At 44.5% G+C, this 18,591-nt stretch overlaps 1 protein-coding gene across 1 annotated transcript in view; it reads right to left on the bottom strand.

Moving 5' to 3' along the window:
• The window catches only part of LOC143302340 (pre-piRNA 3'-exonuclease trimmer-like), a 52,195-nt gene that overhangs the window by 28,441 nt on the left and 5,163 nt on the right, over nt 1-18,591 (bottom strand). Inside the window, exons 6-13 of the mRNA XM_076616970.1 lie at nt 18,014-18,061; nt 14,441-14,535; nt 13,068-13,168; nt 12,286-12,377; nt 7,776-7,858; nt 6,868-6,928; nt 6,006-6,075; nt 2,572-2,657 (exon numbers count right to left, since the gene is read on the bottom strand). Of these exons, the coding sequence (XP_076473085.1) occupies nt 2,572-2,657; nt 6,006-6,075; nt 6,868-6,928; nt 7,776-7,858; nt 12,286-12,377; nt 13,068-13,168; nt 14,441-14,535; nt 18,014-18,061 (636 nt within the window). The remainder of the gene's footprint in view (nt 1-2,571; nt 2,658-6,005; nt 6,076-6,867; nt 6,929-7,775; nt 7,859-12,285; nt 12,378-13,067; nt 13,169-14,440; nt 14,536-18,013; nt 18,062-18,591) is intronic.

Below are 18,591 nucleotides of genomic sequence, written 5' to 3'. Positions count from 1 at the left end.
ATCATCATCATCATCTCCTACATTAACTCTTTCTTAGTCGACTAGACAGTGCACCGCCATAGGCGACTAAAGTTGACATCCAGGGGTCATGTTAAAAGGACTGTTTTTCACAGTGTAACAAAGCTTGACAGTCCCCGATAAAACGACGGCAAACCTTTGCCCCCTGACCGAGTTTGAAGTGAACAAGTCCAGAGTGTTGTTGTGACATGAACAGAAGCATGGGACAGAGAGCATCGTGTCTGAAATAACTGGCGCTGCTGGGGAGTGGTGCTGGGGAGTGGTGCTGGGGAGTGGTGCTGGCGCTGCTGGGGAGTGGTGCTGGGGAGTGGTGCTGGGGAGTGGTGCTGGGGAGTGGTGCTGGCGCTGCTGGGGAGTGGTGCTGGGGAGTGGTGCTGGGGAGTGGTGCTGGGGAGTGGTGCTGGCGCTGCTGGGGAGTGGTGCTGGCGCTGCTGGGGAGTGGTGCTGGGGAGTGGTGCTGGGGAGTGGTGCTGGCGCTGCTGGGGAGTGGTGCTGGGGAGTGGTGCTGGCGCTGCTGGGGAGTGGTGCTGGGGAGTGGTGCTGGGGAGTGGTGCTGGCACTGCTGGGGAGTGGTGCTGGGGAGTGGTGCTGGGGAGTGGTGCTGGCACTGCTGGGGAGTGGTGCTGGGGAGTGGTGCTGGGGAGTGGTGCTGGGGAGTGGTGCTGGCACTGCTGGGGAGTGGTGCTGGGGAGTGGTGCTGGGGAGTGGTGCTGGGGAGTGGTGCTGGCGCTGCTGGGGAGTGGTGCTGGCGCTGCTGGGGAGTGGTGCTGGGGAGTGGTGCTGGCGCTGCTGGGGAGTGGTGCTGGGGAGTGGTGCTGGGGAGTGGTGCTGGGGCTGCTGGGGAGTGGTGCTGGCGCTGCTGGGGAGTGGTGCTGGGGAGTGGTGCTGGGGAGTGGTGCTGGGGAGTGGTGCTGGCGCTGCTGGGGAGTGGTGCTGGGGAGTGGTGCTGGGGAGTGGTGTGGCGCTGCTGGGGAGTGGTGCTGGGGAGTGGTGCTGGCGCTGCTGGGGAGTGGTGCTGGGGCTGCTGGGGAGTGGTGCTGGGGCTGCTGGGGAGTGGTGCTGGCGCTGCTGGGGAGTGGTGCTGGCGCTGCTGGGGAGTGGTGCTGGGGAGTGGTGCTGGGGAGTGGTGCTGGCGCTGCTGGGGAGTGGTGCTGGCGCTGCTGGGGAGTGGTGCTGGGGCTGCTGGGGAGTGGTGCTGGCGCTGCTGGGGAGTGGTGCTGGCGCTGCTGGGGAGTGGTGCTGGGGAGTGGTGCTGGGGAGTGGTGCTGGCGCTGCTGGGGAGTGGTGCTGGCGCTGCTGGGGAGTGGTGCTGGGGAGTTGTGCTGGGGAGTGGTGCTGGGGAGTGGTGCTGGGGAGTGGTGCTGGGGAGTGGTGCTGGCGCTGCTGGGGAGTGGTGCTGGGGAGTGGTGCTGGGGAGTGGTGCTGGCGCTGCTGGGGAGTGGTGCTGGCGCTGCTGGGGAGTGGTGCTGGGGAGTGGTGCTGGGGAGTGGTGCTGGCGCTGCTGGGGAGTGGTGCTGGGGAGTGGTGCTGGCGCTGCTGGGGAGTGGTGCTGGGGAGTGGTGCTGGGGAGTGGTGCTGGGGAGTGGTGCTGGGGAGTGGTGCTGGGGAGTGGTGCTGGCGCTGCTGGGGAGTGGTGCTGGGGAGTGGTGCTGGGGAGTGGTGCTGGGGAGTGGTGCTGGCGCTGCTGGGGAGTGGTGCTGGGGAGTGGTGCTGGGGAGTGGTGCTGGCGCTGCTGGGGAGTGGTGCTGGGGAGTGGTGCTGGGGAGTGGTGCTGGGGAGTGGTGCTGGCGCTGCTGGGGAGTGGTGCTGGGGAGTGGTGCTGGGGAGTGGTGCTGGCACTGCTGGGGAGTGGTGCTGGGGAGTGGTGCTGGCGCTGCTGGGGAGTGGTTTTCATATAGAAACTTGGCCATGAAAGAGTTAACCCCTTGACTGCTAAGCCTGGGTGAAGACAGACCAGAGCATGCCATGAATTCCAAGAAGTGCGATTACAACTTTATGTGCATCTATGCTGAAGCGTTGGTTCTATGAATCAAAAAGTGATGCCAATCCTGAGATGGAGAAGTCTGAACATACAAATAAACTAACACTTTTTTTTTAAGTGATGACCCTGACCTGTAAGCCCAGTGTGGCTCGGGTGACAGCCCTTCACTGTAGAAGTCAAAGAGTTAAAATCAGAAAGGCTAACTAATACTGAAATAAATGAATGACAAGATGAGAGACAGAAAGAGATTTAGATTTCTTTTTTTTTCTTCTTAAAACAGAGAAAACTATCCTTGAATAGGTTGTGAGCATTACAGAGAGCATTCAACGCATCATCAGGTGTAAAGTAATGCTTTCAGTATTGCACATTAAAAAGCTTCATTTCATTCATCTGTGTGGTGTGTGTGTGTGTGTGTGTGTGTGTGTGTGTGTGTGTGTGTGTGTGTGTGTGTGTGTGTGTTTGTGTTTATTGTGTTGATATGTGTTCATGTGTGATTGGTGTGTGTGTGTGTGTGTGTGTGTGTGTGTGTGTGTTATCTATAAACACAGTAAACACAGGCATGTCAGCATTACCTTTCTGAAGGAGAAGGACATGTGCTTTGTGTCGTAGATCTTGGGGAAAATGTCATGCAAGTCTCTTTTGAAAGTGCTGTACTTGGCTGGAAAGAAAACACAGAAAATTAATACAAGGCAAAAATCAAAATAACAATTAAAAAAAAAAAAAGACTAAACACATGCACACATAGTTGCACATATGTATATGCTTGCACTCACACACACGCACATGCTTGTGGTCAAATACACACGTATGCTTGCACTCAAACACATACATGCTTGCATTCACAACACACAAACGCACACACACACGCAAACACACACATACTTGCACTCAAACACCAACATGTTCACACTCACGCACACACACACACAGACAGATATGCTAGCACTCAACCTCACACACACACAAACACTCGCACACACACACACACATACATAAACACACACACACACACACATGCCCACACACACACACACACACACACACACACACACACACACAGAAACACACACACACACACACAAACACACACACACTCAAACACACTCACACACACACTCCAACACACACAACTCACTCACATATATCAGCCACTTCATATGATAAGGCACATGGGTTGTAGTTGAAGAAAAATGTCACTGGCACACAGTGTGTAAAACATGGTAGCTAGTAATTCTAATCCACAGACAACAGATACAAAAGAAGTGACAGATCTGTGGTCCATGTTGTTCAGTCTGAAGGCCCCTCCCCCTCCCTACAGTTATGTCAAACACACAGACAACAGTAACAACTAGCAACTGATCTGTGGTCCATGTTGTTCAGTCTGAAGGCCCCTCCCCCTCCCTACAGTTATGTCAAACACACAGACAACAGTAACAACTGTAGCAACTGATCTGTGGTCCATGTTGTTCAGTCTGAAGGCCCCTCCCCCTCCCTACAGTTATGTCAAACACACAGACAACAGTAACAACTGTAGCAACTGATCTGTGGTCCATGTTGTTCAGTCTGAAGGCCCCTCCCCCTCCCTACAGTTATGTCAAACACACAGACAACAGTTACAGTATCAGTATCAGTATCAGTAGCTCAAGGAGGCATCACTGCGTTCGGTCAAATCCATATACGCTACACCACATCTGCTAAGCAGATGCCTGACCAGCAGCGTAACCCAACGCGCTTAGTCGGGCTTTGAGAAAAAAAAAGAAAAAAAAAAGAGAAAGAAAAATATATATATATAAAATATAAAATAAATAAATAAAAATAAATAATAATAAAATAAGATAAAATAAATAAAGTAAAAAATAACAAAAATTAAAATAATAATTTTTTTTTTTAAATAATGATAAACAATTTTTTTTTAAATAGATAAATAAAAAATAAAATAAATAACAGTTGAAATAAAACAGTAACAACTAAAGTGACTGCTCTGTGCTTGGCGTTTTTCTTTCTGAAGGCCCTTCGCCCTCCCTACAGTTAGTTCCGCTCTGTGACTGCCACGTTTCTGTGTGAAAAACACTGCCCACCACCTTCCCCCTCCCTACAGTTAGTTCCGCTCTGTGACTGCCATGTTTCTGTGTGAAAAACACTCCCCACCACCTTCCCCCTCCCTACAGTTAGTTCCGCTCTGTGACTGCCACGTTTCTGTGTGAAAAACACTGCCCACCACCTTCCCCCTCCCTACAGTTAGTTCCGCTCTGTGACTGCCACGTTTCTGTGTGAAAAACACTCCCCACCACCTTCCCCGCTCTGTGACTGCCACGTTTCTGTGTGAAAAACACTGCCCACCACCTTCCCCCTCCCTACAGTTAGTTCCGCTCTGTGACTGCCACGTTTCTGTGTGAAAAACACTCCCCACCACCTTCCCCCTCCCTACAGTTAGTTCCGCTCTGTGACTGCCACGTTTCTGTGTGAAAAACACTCCCCACCACCAACGATTTCAAATACGCTGCTCTCAGTCACAGGCTTCAGTTCAGGTCAAAACAACACAATGGACTTGTTCACTTCAAACTTAGTCAGGGAGCAAAGGTCAGTCATTGTTCTATTGGCAGGAAACTGGCTGCAGCTGTCCAGCTTTGTTACAGCGTGATAAATCATCCTTCTGACAAAGCTTTGTTACAGCGTGATAAATCATCCTTCTGACAAAGCTTTGTTACAGCGTGATAAATCATCCTTCTGACAAAGCTTTGTTACAGCGTATTCTGACAAAGCTTTGTTACAGCGTGATAAATCATCCTTCTGACAAAGCTTTGTTACAGCGTGATAAATCATCCTTCTGACAAAGCTTTGTTACAGCGTGATAAATCATCCTTCTGACAAAGCTTTGTTACAGCGTGATAAATCATCCTTCTGACAAAGCTTTGTTACAGCGTGATAAATCATCCTTCTGACAAAGCTTTGTTACAGTGTGATAAATCATCCTTCTGACATGCCCCCTGGATGTCGAATAAAGTCGGCTGTTGCAATGGAAGAATGAAATGGACAGACAACAGTGACAACCAAAGAGACTGATCTGTGTTGTTCATTCTGAAGGCCCCTCCCTACAGATATTTCAAACAGACAACAGTGACAACAGTGACAACCAAAGTGACTGATCTGTGTTGTTCATTCTGAAGGCCCCTCCCTACAGATATTTCAAACAGACAACAGTGACAACAGTGACAACCAAAGTGACTGATCTGTGTTGTTCATTCTGAAGGCCCCCCCTCCCTACAGATATTTCAAACAGACAACAGTGACAACAGTGACAACCAAAGTGACTGATCTGTGTTGTTCATTCTGAAGGCCCCTCCCTACAGATATTTCAAACAGACAACAGTGACAACCAAAGAGACTGATCTGTGTTGTTCATTCTGAAGGCCCCTCCCCCTCCCTACAGATATTTCAAACAGACAACAGTGACAACCAAAGTGACTGATCTGTGTTGTTCATTCTGAAGGCCCCCCCTCCCTACAGATATTTCAAACAGACAACAGTGACAACCAAAGTGACTGATCTGTGCTGTTCATTCTGAAGGCCCCTCCCCTCCCTATAGTCTTCTTCTTCGTGTGAGCTCCAACTCCCACATTCACTCATATGTATGTGAGTGGGCTTTTACGTGTATGACCATTTTTACCTCACCATGTAGGCAGCCATATTCCATTTTCGGGGGTGTCCATGCTGGGTATGTTCTTGTTTCCTTAACACACCGAACGCTGACATGGAATACAGGATCTTTAACATGCATATTTGATCTTCTGCTTGCACAAAAGGGGGTTCAGGCACAACCAGGTTTGCACACATGTTGACCTGGGAGATCAGGAAAGATCTCCACCCTTTTCCCACCAGGTGCTGTTACCGAAACTGGAACCTGGGACCCTCAGATTGAAAGTCCAACACTTTAACCACTTGGCTATTGCGCCCCGTGCCTACAGTCAATTCAGACAGACAACAGTGACCAGAGCAACACACTGACCAGGCAGTGGACGGAAGAACTTGTCGTACATAAACAGGATGTCCATCAGCATGTTGTGGCCCACCAGTGGCTGAAACGTCATCACTTACTTCATGTATAAGTATGTATGTAATGCTATGTAAGCGTGCATGCATGTATGTGCTGCTTGTGTATATGCATGTGTGCGTGCGTACATGCGTGTGTGCGTGGGTGGTACATCATCACTTACTTCATGCATATGTATGTATGTATATAATGCTATGTGAGCGTGCGTGACTGTATATGCGCTTGCGTATATGCGTGTGTGAGTGCGTACATGCGTGCATGGGCAGGCGGGTATATGTGTTGGTCAAGTGTGTGTGTGTGTGTGTGTGCGTGCGCGCGCGTGTATTTGTGTGTGTGTGTGTGTATGCGCATGCACATGCGTGCATACGTGCGTGCATGTGTATGTGTGTGTGTGCATGTGTGTGAGTGTGCGTGTGTGAGTGTGTGTGTGTGTGTATGCGCATGTGTGTATGCACATGTGTGCATATGTGTGTATGTGTGCATATGTGTGTGTGCATATGCGTGTGTGCATGCGTGCGTGTGAGAGTGTGTGTCTGCATGTATGGGCATGAGTGTGAAAAAGCAACTGCACACATGCATGGAGAGTAGAGTGTGTGTAATTACAAACACAGGTATGTAAGCTTACTTTTTATGCCCATTTCACATACGACTGATTTCATAAGGCTAATTTCATTCTCAGAAAAGGAATACAGAAATAGATGAATAAACCAATGATAAAAAGCAAGACTGGTAAATACTCTCATTACTTAAAAGACCTGATATGAATTGACTTTTGTGAAATTCAAATGTTGGATTATATTTTATTTTATTTTTTTACCTTTTGGTATTCCCGGATGACTCGGAAAACTCGGGTGAATCCCAGCATGGTTTGTTTCATCCTGACAACACATACATTTCACGTCAATGTGTGTACACACTCACACAAAAAGATCCATTCACACACACACACACACACACACACACACAGAAAGACAAACACCCATACATTCAGACACGCTCACACTAAAACACACACACACACACACACACACACACACACACACACACACACAAACATGTAATACTTCTCTCTTGAATAAAAAAAACAAACAAAAAGGGAGACATTTTCTCATTTCAAAAATAAAGAATTTAGGGGAAAAGGAATGACTGTAATAATGTTTGTGGATTTCAAGACACGGGAGAACTGTCTTCACATACTACAAATGAATCATGACAAAAAGATAGCATGTGTGCATTCTAATATTCACGTGTGCTTGCATGTGCATGTGCGTTTTTGTGTGCATGCACGTATGTGGCATGGGTGACTGTATGCATGTGTGCATGTGTGTGCATGTGCTTGCATGTCTGTAAGTGTGTGGGTGTGCACATGCATGTTTATCCATGCACACCTGTGTGCGCATGTGTGTGTATATGCATGATTGTGTGTGTGTATGCATGTATGTGTGTGTGCGTGCACATGCATGTTTATCCATGCAAATGTGCGAATGCCTGTGTACGCATGCACAAGTGTGTGTGTATGTAGAGACAAACGCACACTACCAAAGGTACTGTATGGAGGAGAAAAAGAAGACCCCAGAGGGAAATCATCCCCATATATCATCCTGTAATTCATTCACCATCACTCTTCTGACAGTATCTGTTGTTATTAATTTCCTGTATGTAGAGACAAACGCACACTACCAAAGGTACTGTATGGAGGAGAAAAAGAAGAAAACACAGCCCTACTTTTCAGGCTCTTTCTCCTTGTCTGCCACCTCTTTCTCCTCCATCTCCTTCCGACGTCGTGGTGACACCTTCTCCACAGCAATCTGCCACAGCACACCAATGCGTCAGTGTCAAATTAACTCACTCTGGACGAGTAGTTTTCTCCCTCGTTTTTCCCTACAGACGACCCATTTGTTAGGGTTACGAAAAAAATCACAAAAAATACAAAACATACAGTAACTGAATGAAACTCACTGTACTTGACCCACTGACCCCTCTCCTCACATCATGTGAACACCCACCACCTTCCCTCTTCACTGCTCTCAGAAGCTGAATCACTGTCAGTACCTTCTTGCTGTTAGCTTTCTTTACTGCAGATACTTTATTCAACATCTTCATCATCCTCGTCAATGTCAAAACCTTCAGTTTGAAGCATTTCAATCACTTCAGCAGCTGTAAAAGCTGCTGTCGTGATCTAGTTTGCTCCAAAAATTTCAAACTGTATCACCTACGACGCCATTTTTGATACGTATCAGCTTGTCGTGTGGGGTCCTGAACTCACTGGCTCACTGTGGAGTGTGTTGTTAAGGAATCTAATGAAGAAACTTTCCATTCGACCCTTGACATGTTCGCAATGCCCGGTGTAGCTGCGATTGTTATGCTACCCCATGAGGAAAACTTGGAAAAAAATTTAATTGTTGAAACAGCTATAACATTCCATCATCCGGAATGCTACCTTACATCAGGAACGCTATAGCGTTCCGTCGTCCGGAGTGAGGTAAGGGTGAGGATGATGATAATGCTGCTAAGGAGCTCCATCTAGGTTTGGGACTCACTGTGTGTCCTTTCATACTATGGTTTGGGACTCAGTGTGTGTCCTTTCATACTATGGTTTGGGACTCAGTGTGTGTCCTTTCATGCTATGGTTTGGGACTCAGTGTGTGTCCTTTCATACTATGGTTTGGGACTCACTGTGTGTCCTTTCATACTATGGTTTGGGACTCAGTGTGTGTCCTTTCATACTATGGTTTGGGACTCAGTGTGTGTCCTTTCATGCTATGGTTTGGGACTCAGTGTGTGTCCTTTCATGCTATGGTTTGGGACCATGTGACAAGACTGTACTCACTGTGTGTCCTTTCATACTATGGTTTGGGACTCAGTGTGTGTCCTTTCATACTATGGTTTGGGACTCACTGTGTGTCCTTTCATACTATGGTTTGGGACTCAGTGTGTGTCCTTTCATACTATGGTTTGGGACTCAGTGTGTGTCCTTTCATGCTATGGTTTGGGACTCAGTGTGTGTCCTTTCATACTATGGTTTGGGACCATGTGACAAGACTGTACTCACTGTGTGTCCTTTCATACTATGGTTTGGGACTCAGTGTGTGTCCTTTCATACTATGGTTTGGGACTCACTGTGTGTCCTTTCATACTATGGTTTGGGACTCAGTGTGTGTCCTTTCATACTATGGTTTGGGACTCACTGTGTGTCCTTTCATGCTATGGTTTGGGACCATGTGACAAGACTGTGTGTCCTTTCATACTATGGTTTGGGACTCAGTGTGTGTCCTTTCATACTATGGTTTGGGACCATGTGACAAGACTGTGTGTCCTTTCATACTATGGTTTGGGACCATGTGACAAGACTGTGTGTCCTTTCATACTATGGTTTGGGACCATGTGACAAGACTGTGTGTCCTTTCATACTATGGTTTGGGACCATGTGACAAGACTGTGTGTCCTTTCATACTATGGTTTGGGACCATGTGACAAGACTGTGTGTCCTTCATACTATGGTTTGGGACCATGTGACAAGACTGTACTCACTGTGTGTCCTTTCATACTATGGTTTGGGACCATGTGACAAGACTGTGTGTCCTTTCATACTATGGTTTGGGACCATGTGACAAGACTGTGTGTCCTTTCATACTATGGTTTGGGACCATGTGACAAGACTGTACTCACTGTGTGTCCTTTCATACTATGGTTTGGGACCATGTGACAAGACTGTACTCACTGTGTGTCCTTTCATACTATGGTTTGGGACCATGTGACAAGACTGTGTGTCCTTTCATACTATGGTTTGGGACCATGTGACAAGACTGTGTGTCCTTTCATACTATGGTTTGGGACTCAGTGTGTGTCCTTTCATACTATGGTTTGGGACCATGTGACAAGACTGTACTCACTGTGTGTCCTTTCATACTATGGTTTGGGACCATGTGACAAGACTGTGTGTCCTTTCATACTATGGTTTGGGACCATGTGACAAGACTGTGTGTCCTTTCATACTATGGTTTGGGACCATGTGACAAGACTGTGTGTCCTTTCATACTATGGTTTGGGACCATGTGACAAGACTGTACTCACTGTGTGTCCTTTCATACTATGGTTTGGGACCATGTGACAAGATTGTGTGTCCTTTCATACTATGGTTTGGGACCATGTGACAAGACTGTGTGTCCTTTCATACTATGGTTTGGGACGATGTGACAAGACTGTGTGTCCTTTCATACTATGGTTTGGGACCATGTGACAAGATTGTGTGTCCTTTCATACTATGGTTTGGGACCATGTGACAAGACTGTGTGTCCTTTCATACTATGGTTTGGGACGATGTGACAAGACTGTGTGTCCTTTCATACTATGGTTTGGGACCATGTGACAAGACTGTGTGTCCTTTCATACTATGGTTTGGGACCATGTGACAAGACTGTACTCACTGTGTGTCCTTTCATACTATGGTTTGGGACCATGTGACAAGACTGTGTGTCCTTTCATACTATGGTTTGGGACCATGTGACAAGACTGTGTGTCCTTTCATACTATGGTTTGGGACCATGTGACAAGACTGTGTGTCCTTTCATACTATGGTTTGGGACCATGTGACAAGACTGTACTCACTGTGTGTCCTTTCATACTATGGTTTGGGACCATGTGACAAGACTGTGTGTCCTTTCATACTATGGTTTGGGACCATGTGACAAGACTGTGTGTCCTTTCATACTATGGTTTGGGACCATGTGACAAGACTGTACTCACTGTGTGTCCTTTCATACTATATCTCAGAGTCAGCCAGGCCCAAGAAATACAAACACCTGAGGTGCTGGTCGGGAAATTTTAGCAAGGCTCTCTGTAATGCATCCGTGATGTGGATGACACTAAGCTGTATGGTACCAGTCTTCCCATTTTAGCCTATAGCACAGATATACTGAACTGTGTAGTACCAGTCTTCCCATTTTAGCCTATAGCACAGATATACTGAACTGTGTAGTAACAGTCTTCCCATTTTAGCCTATAGCACAGATATACTGAACTGTGTAGTACCAGTCTTCCCATTTTAGCCTATAGCACAGATTACTGAACTGTGTAGTAACAGTCTTCCCATTTTAGCCTATAGCACAGATATACTGAACTGTGTAGTACCAGTCTTCCCATTTTAGCCTATAGCACAGATATACTGAACTGTGTAGTAACAGTCTTCCCATTTTAGCTTATAGCACAGATATACTGAACTGTGTGGTACCAGTATTTCCATTTTAGCCTATAGCACAGATTACTGAAGCGTGTGGTCTCAGTCTTCCCATTTGAGCACAAAGCATGGATATACTCATCTGTGTGGTGTGGTCTCAAGTCTTCCCATTTGAGCACAAAGCATGGATATACTCATCTGTGTGGTGTGGTCTCAAGTCTTCCCATTTGAGCACAAAGCACTGATATACTCATCTGTGTGGTCTCAGTCTTCCCATTTGAGCACACAGAACACTTAACTCTGGGTGGGAACTGGTCATGGGCTGAAAAATCCTACCTCTGAAAGGAATCGAACCAACCTTCTTGCACTTAGTAGTCCACTGCTATCTACTTTATTAAAGCAACAGGTCAACTTTGTATGAAAAACATATATAAATTGCACTCTTCTTTTTTCATTAATTCTGTCACTCTGAACAAATTTTTTGTTTTTTGTTTTGCAGTCATATAATCTTTTTTTCCACTTACATCAAGCTGAAAAATCCCTGCATCATCTGAACCAGAACACATGAATAAATCCTTCCTGGCACAGTCTCACTCTGAACAGAACTATATTCTACATCTGACGTAGGCAGACAGACATTCCATGTTTACTGTGCTCACTTCTTCTTAGATTGAGGACTGTAACTCCCACATTCACTCGTATGTACACAAGTGGGCTTTTATATGTATGACTGTTTTTACCCCACCATGTAGGCAGCCATACTCCGTTTTCTGGGATGTGCATGCTGGACATGTTCTTGTTTCCATAACCCACCAAACACTGACATGGATTACAGGATCTTTAACATGCGTATTTGATCTTCTGCTTGCGTATACACACAAAGGGGGTTCAGGCACAAGCAGGTCTGTTCATATGTTGACCTGGGAGATCGGAAAAATCTCCACCCTTTACCCACCAGGTGCCATTACTGAGATTGGAACCCGGGATCCTCAAATTGACAGTCCAACGCTTTAACCACTCGGCTATTGTGCCCATCACTGTGCTCGTCACTGTGCTCACATTTTTGAAGGAGTCACTGGTGGTCCACACATCGCTGAATCGTCTGCGTATCTCTGTGTGGATCACATATTCATTCCACAACTTGGCAAACTCTGTAAAAAAATTTTTTTTTTAAATGCACTGCTTTTCAGGAACCCTGGCCAGTCACCAACTATGCAAGCCTCAAGCCTGCAAAAAAAACACAACAAAAAGCAAACAAAAAAACAACAAAAACAAATCATATAAACTTTGACAGGTATCAATATAGAAAACGGTATACTCAATCCTGTTTTTAAAAACAGTTATATAATTTCCTATGCATTTCATCATGAAATCTAAAAGATATCAATATCTAAAAAAAAAATGTAAGCCTGAAACCTGTTCAAAACAAATTTTAAAAAAAAAACACAAACACACACACAAAGATACATTAAAAACTCTGAAAAATATCAATATAAAATAAGCCTGTAAAAAAAACCAAAGTAAAAATAAAACATATTCATCATAAACTTTTTAAGGTAGTGATATAACACCTGTAGGCCTAGATCCTTAAAGTAACAACGACAACAAATACATTAAGAATTCTCAAAAGTATCATTAAAAAAAATAAGAAAGGAATGGATATCAGAAAAATGAAAAATATAGGTCTGAAGCTTGAAAAATCATCATTAAATCTTTTAAGTTCAAACAACAACTGAAGAGCATAAAAAAAAAATCCAAACCCATTCACCAAAAACTCAAGGTATAAAAACAACACCTCCTCCACCATAAACTGAGAAAGGTACGGTGGTCAAATAACTCACGACTAGTTTTATGCAGAGTGAACATCTGCCCCTCCTTGCTGGTGACGTACCACTCCGCCACCTTGGAACACAGGGTCTGAAGGAAACTCTCGTCAAACGTTCTGTACGAAACGGAAAGTAACAAAACATGAAATCACTATTTCTGGATGAGAAAAAAATCCTTATCAAAAATTCATTACATTTTCCCTCCCACCCCACCCTCCGAAAAAAGAACGAGAGAGGAAAAAAAACAAAAAAACCCCACCTGACCTGCAACAGAAAACACAGCATAAAGTATAGAAGATAATTTCACACAGACTTTTTTAACAAGAAATAAAGTGATAATAAATGACAATGAAAAAACAAAATAAAACAATACTTATAAAAACAGTAATAATGATAGTTATAATAATCATAATAATGATAACTGGAAATTCAACACTCAAAACGACAGCTCTAAGAATGAACTTTTCACCAGCTATAAATCCACCACAGTATAAAAGATAGTTAAACATCACCAATGCCCTCAATCGGTTAAGTATGTCTCTCCGATGACGCATGTTTGAACATTACTTAATGCTGTTCATGTACGTTATACTGTTTATGGTTAAAAGCAAGAAATACCTGTCCACTCCTGAAAACAGGTACCCATTGATCTACCTGTCCTGTCCTGAAGTCAAGTCCCCATCGATCTACCTGTCCTGTCCTGAAGTCAAGTCCCCATCAATCTACCTGTCCTGTCCTGAAGTCAAGTCCCCATCAATCTACCTGTCCTGTCCTGAAAATTGGTCCCATTCTGGTCAACAAAAGCAAGAAATACCTGTCCCCTCCTGAAAACAGGTCCCCCATCAACCTGTCCAAAAACAAATCCCCATAAATCTACCTGTTCTGAAAACAGGTCCCCTCGTAGTAAATAAAAGATGGTACCTGTCCTGTCCTGTAAATAGGTCCCTCATCAATCTACCTGTTCTGTCCTGAAAACAGGTCCCTTTGTAGTCAATAAAAGATGGTACCTGTCCTGTCCTGTCCTGAAAACAGGTCCCTATCAATCTACCTGTCCTGTCCTGAAAACAGGTCCCCATCAATCTACCTGTCTTGTCCTGAAAACAGGTCCCACTGTAGTCAACAAAAGACAGTACCTGTCCTGTCCTGAAAACAGGTCCCCATCAATCTACCTGTCCTGTCCTGAAAACAGGTCCCACTGTAGTCAACAAAAGACAGTACCTGTCCTGTCCTGAAAACAGGTCCCCATCAATCTACCTGTTCTGTCCTGAAAACAGGTCCCACTGTAGTCAACAAAAGACGGTACCTGTCCTGTCCTGAAAACAGGTTCCCATCAATCTACCTGTTCTGTCCTGAAAACAGGTCCCACTGTAGTCAACAAAAGACGGTACCTGTCCTGTCCTGAAAACAGGTTCCCAGAGTCCATGCTGCGACACAGCTGTCTCTCCTGTTGGTCGTTCATGAAGGACACCCCCTCATACACACACTGCAACCACACAAACAGAATTCATATCAATCATATCATCATGGTGTATACTGCCAGTTTCAGTTTCAGGTTAGTTTCTCAAGGAGGCGTCACTGCGTTTGGACAGATCCATATACGCTACACCATATCAGCCAGGCAGATGCCTGACAGCAGATAACCCAACGCACTTGTCAGGCCTTGAGTGCATGCTTATTTCCTTGTGTACCTATCAGAGTGGGGGGTTTTTTGTTTGTTTTTTTCATAATTTTGCCAGAGGACAACACTTTTGTTGCCATGTGTTCTTTTTCAGTGTGCCAAGTGCATGCTGCACACAGGTCCTCAGTTTATCGTCTCATCTGAAAGACTAGATGCTATGTTTATCGTCTCATCTGAAGGACTAGATGCTATGTTTATCGTCTCATCTGAAAGACTAGATGCTATGTTTATCGTCTCATCTGAAAGACTAGATGCTATGTTTATCGTCTCATCTGAAGGACTAGATGCTATGTTTATTGTCTCATCTGAAGGACTAGATGCTATGTTTATCGTCTCATCTGAAGGACTAGATGCTATGTTTATCGTCTCATCTGAAGGACTAGATGCTATGTTTATCGTCTCATCTGAAGGACTAGATGCTATGTTTATCGTCTCATCTGAAAGACTAGATGCTATGTTTATCGTCTCATCTGAAAGACTAGATGCTATGTTTATCGTCTCATCTGAAGGACTAGATGCTATGTTTATCGTCTCATCTGAAAGACTAGATGCTATGTTTATTTTGCAGTCCAACTTGAGAGGAAGGGAGAGGAAGGGAGAGGAAGGGAGGAAGTGGGATTCCAGCACAGACCCTCATGGGCAAACAAGCATCTTCGCCATTCTGCCACCTTCTTCCAATGCCACAACTCACAAGGACAGAAGAATGTTTCTCTCTCTCCTTGTAACAATCCATATAAACTACTTAGCCTGGTGGCAAAACACAAAGAGCTCGAATGCATGTGTACACACACACACACACACACACACACATGTATATAATAATAATAATAATAATGGATACTTATATAGCACACTATCCAGAAATCTGCTCTAGGTGCTTTACAAAAACGCTTTTGATAACATAAAACATTATATCTATGTTACATGCACACACCAAAATGTGACCACACACACACACACACACACGCACGCACGCACACACACACACGCACACTGCATACATACATTTTAACATACATGTGTATCTAACAGCTACCCTAACACATACGCACACACAGGCAGGCACAAACTTACATAGACACACGCACACACAATACACATTCATATACATGCATGTAGTTGTGGACCTGCCACAATTGAACTTATTGCTGAGGGAAAAGGTGAGTTTTGAGACGAGATTTAAAAGATGCGAGGGAATCAGAATGACGGAGGTTATCAGGGAGCTTGTTCCACGTCTTTGGCGATTGAAAAGAAAACGATCTGTGTCCATAGGTCTTACTTCTGACGTGAGGTATCCTGAGAAGTCGAGTATCAGAGGAAGAACGGAGCTGGCGAGACGGGGTATAGATATGGATGAGTTCAGAAAAATATTTGGGGCCAGATCCGTTGACTGCAGAAAAGGTCAGAGTGGATAGCTTATAGTCTATTCAATCAGAAACAGGCAACCAGTGGAGAGACTGAAGGAGAGGAGAAACATGGTCAAATTTAGAAGCTCTGCAAATGAGTCTGGCAGCGTTATTCTGAATTCTTTGGAGTCTGTCTAACAGGTATTTGGGAAGGCCGGCCAAAAGAGAGTTGCAGTAATCCAATCTTGAGAGAACCAGAGAGCATACAAGTGTCTTGGTTGCATCGGTTGAGAGATAGTGGTGGATAGAGCTGATTCTACGCAGTTCCAAATAGGCAACTTTACAGATATTCGAAATGTGCTGTTGGAAGGAAAGAGACTGGTCCAGGATTACACCAAGACTGCGAACAGAGGGAGAAAGTGAAACAGGTGTGCTACTGATCAGAACAGAGTCAGGAAAGGAAGGATGTTGACGAAACTTCTTTGGACAGGTTATCATAAATTCAGTCTTATCATCATTTAATTGCAGCTTGTTGAGAGTCATCCAGTCCTTTAGGCCAGCAATGCACTCCTGTGTTTGAGTCACCAGTGCATCAAATTCAGCTATGGAAGCCGACTGATAAAGTTGTGTGTCATCAGCAAAGCTCTCATGCGACATTGCATGATGACTGATGACATCCGACGCAGGAGCCGCATACAGCACGAAAAGAACAGGACCTAGGACGGACCCTTGTGGGACACCATATTTCAAGGCAGATACTCTAGAGTATGTACCATTTACACACACTTTCTGTGTACGATCTGACAGGTAAGACGTGATCCATGCTAGTGCAGTGTCACGAATACCAAAGGAAGTTTTAAGTCTGTTCAAGAGGATAGAGTGGTCGATAGTGTCAAAAGCTGCTGACAAATCTAAGAGAGCGAGAACAGATATCTTATCCTCATCAAATCCCGAAAGCAAATCATTCACTATTCTAAGAAGGGCTGTTTCGCAACTATGACCACGTCTATAAGCTGACTGGTGGGAATTAAGTAAACCATTCTGCTCCAGATGAGCTAAGAGCTGAGACAATATGATCTTTTCTAGCAGTTTTGATAAAAATGACAGATTAGAGACAGGTCGATAATTTTTCAAACAATTATGATCCAAAGATGGTTTCTTGATGAGTGGACAAACAACAGCAGATTTGAAGCTTTCAGGGAAACAACCAGACAGTAAGGAAGAATTGATGACATGAGTAATATACCAACAAAGCTGTCACATAATACAAACACCAAACTATAATAACCACATCCATTATGTACATAAACAAAACACTTACACCTTCCCCAGCATTGTCTGTCTCTTTTCATAAATATATGAGCGGTTCAAGCCTCCGGTTGATTGTCTCATTTCAGATAACTGATTGTCTCATTTCAGACAACTGATTCATTTCAGACAATTGATTGTCTCATTTCAGACAACTGACCCTCAAAAGAGCAAAACAAACAAGAGAAAACACATAAGAAGATCAGACACAGCATCACTGTGAACAGATCAGACACAGCATGACTGTGAACAGATCAGACACAGCATGAAAGTGAACAGATCAGACACAGCATCACTGTGAACAGATCAGACACAGCATCACTGTGAACAGATCAGACACAGCATCACTGTGAACATAACAGACACAGCATCACTGTGAACATAACAGACACAGCATCACTGTGAACACAGACACAGCATCACTGTGAACAGATCAGACACAGCATCACTGTGAACACAGACACAGCATCACTGTGAACAGATCAGACACAGCATCACTGTGAACATAACAAACCAACCACCAAGATTATGAAACAAGCAGAGAGAAGGAAACACAAACAGAATGATAAAGAAACAACTGTGGTCATTCCATGGAAGGTAGGAAGGGAGGGAAGAACACAATGACTCACCGTGTTGAAGTCGAAGTTGAAGTGACTCATGAATTGTAGGCTGGAGGTCTGGTGAACAGACAGACACAAAAATGAGCTCACTGCTAACGTTCCTGAGCATAACACCCTATGGATACTGCCAGGACTTTGATCACCAAATTCTGATGGGACATTTGTACCTTTCTTCTTACCACAAGCATGCAAAGTCAGAACTGTTCTCAAAATAATACACAACAATACATCGATGGAGGCATTGTCATCATCATCGATTTTTGTCATCCAAGCATACAATCTCAGAAAAAAAGGTATATCTTCATGTCTAAATCTGTTAGATTATTGTTTTTCAATTAATTTTTGATACCAGGAACCTATTTACTTTCAGATGTTCTACTGCTCTGTAATAATGCTACCACAGCCATTGAAGATATACAATAAGAGGCAATTACATAAAATAAAATTTAGAATCACAATATCAAAAATACATGACTATTGTCCTATAAATACCAACATGAATGTTGAGAGGGACGATAATCACACTTGGACACGCAATGCAAGGTATTGAAAATTGTCAAGCGCTACAGTAGGCCTCCTTTGGTCAT

This window comes from Babylonia areolata, chromosome 29 (assembly GCF_041734735.1).
Source record: "Babylonia areolata isolate BAREFJ2019XMU chromosome 29, ASM4173473v1, whole genome shotgun sequence".
Classification (NCBI taxonomy): domain Eukaryota; kingdom Metazoa; phylum Mollusca; class Gastropoda; order Neogastropoda; family Buccinidae; genus Babylonia; species Babylonia areolata.
This window is presented reverse-complemented; position numbering and strand designations above follow the sequence as displayed.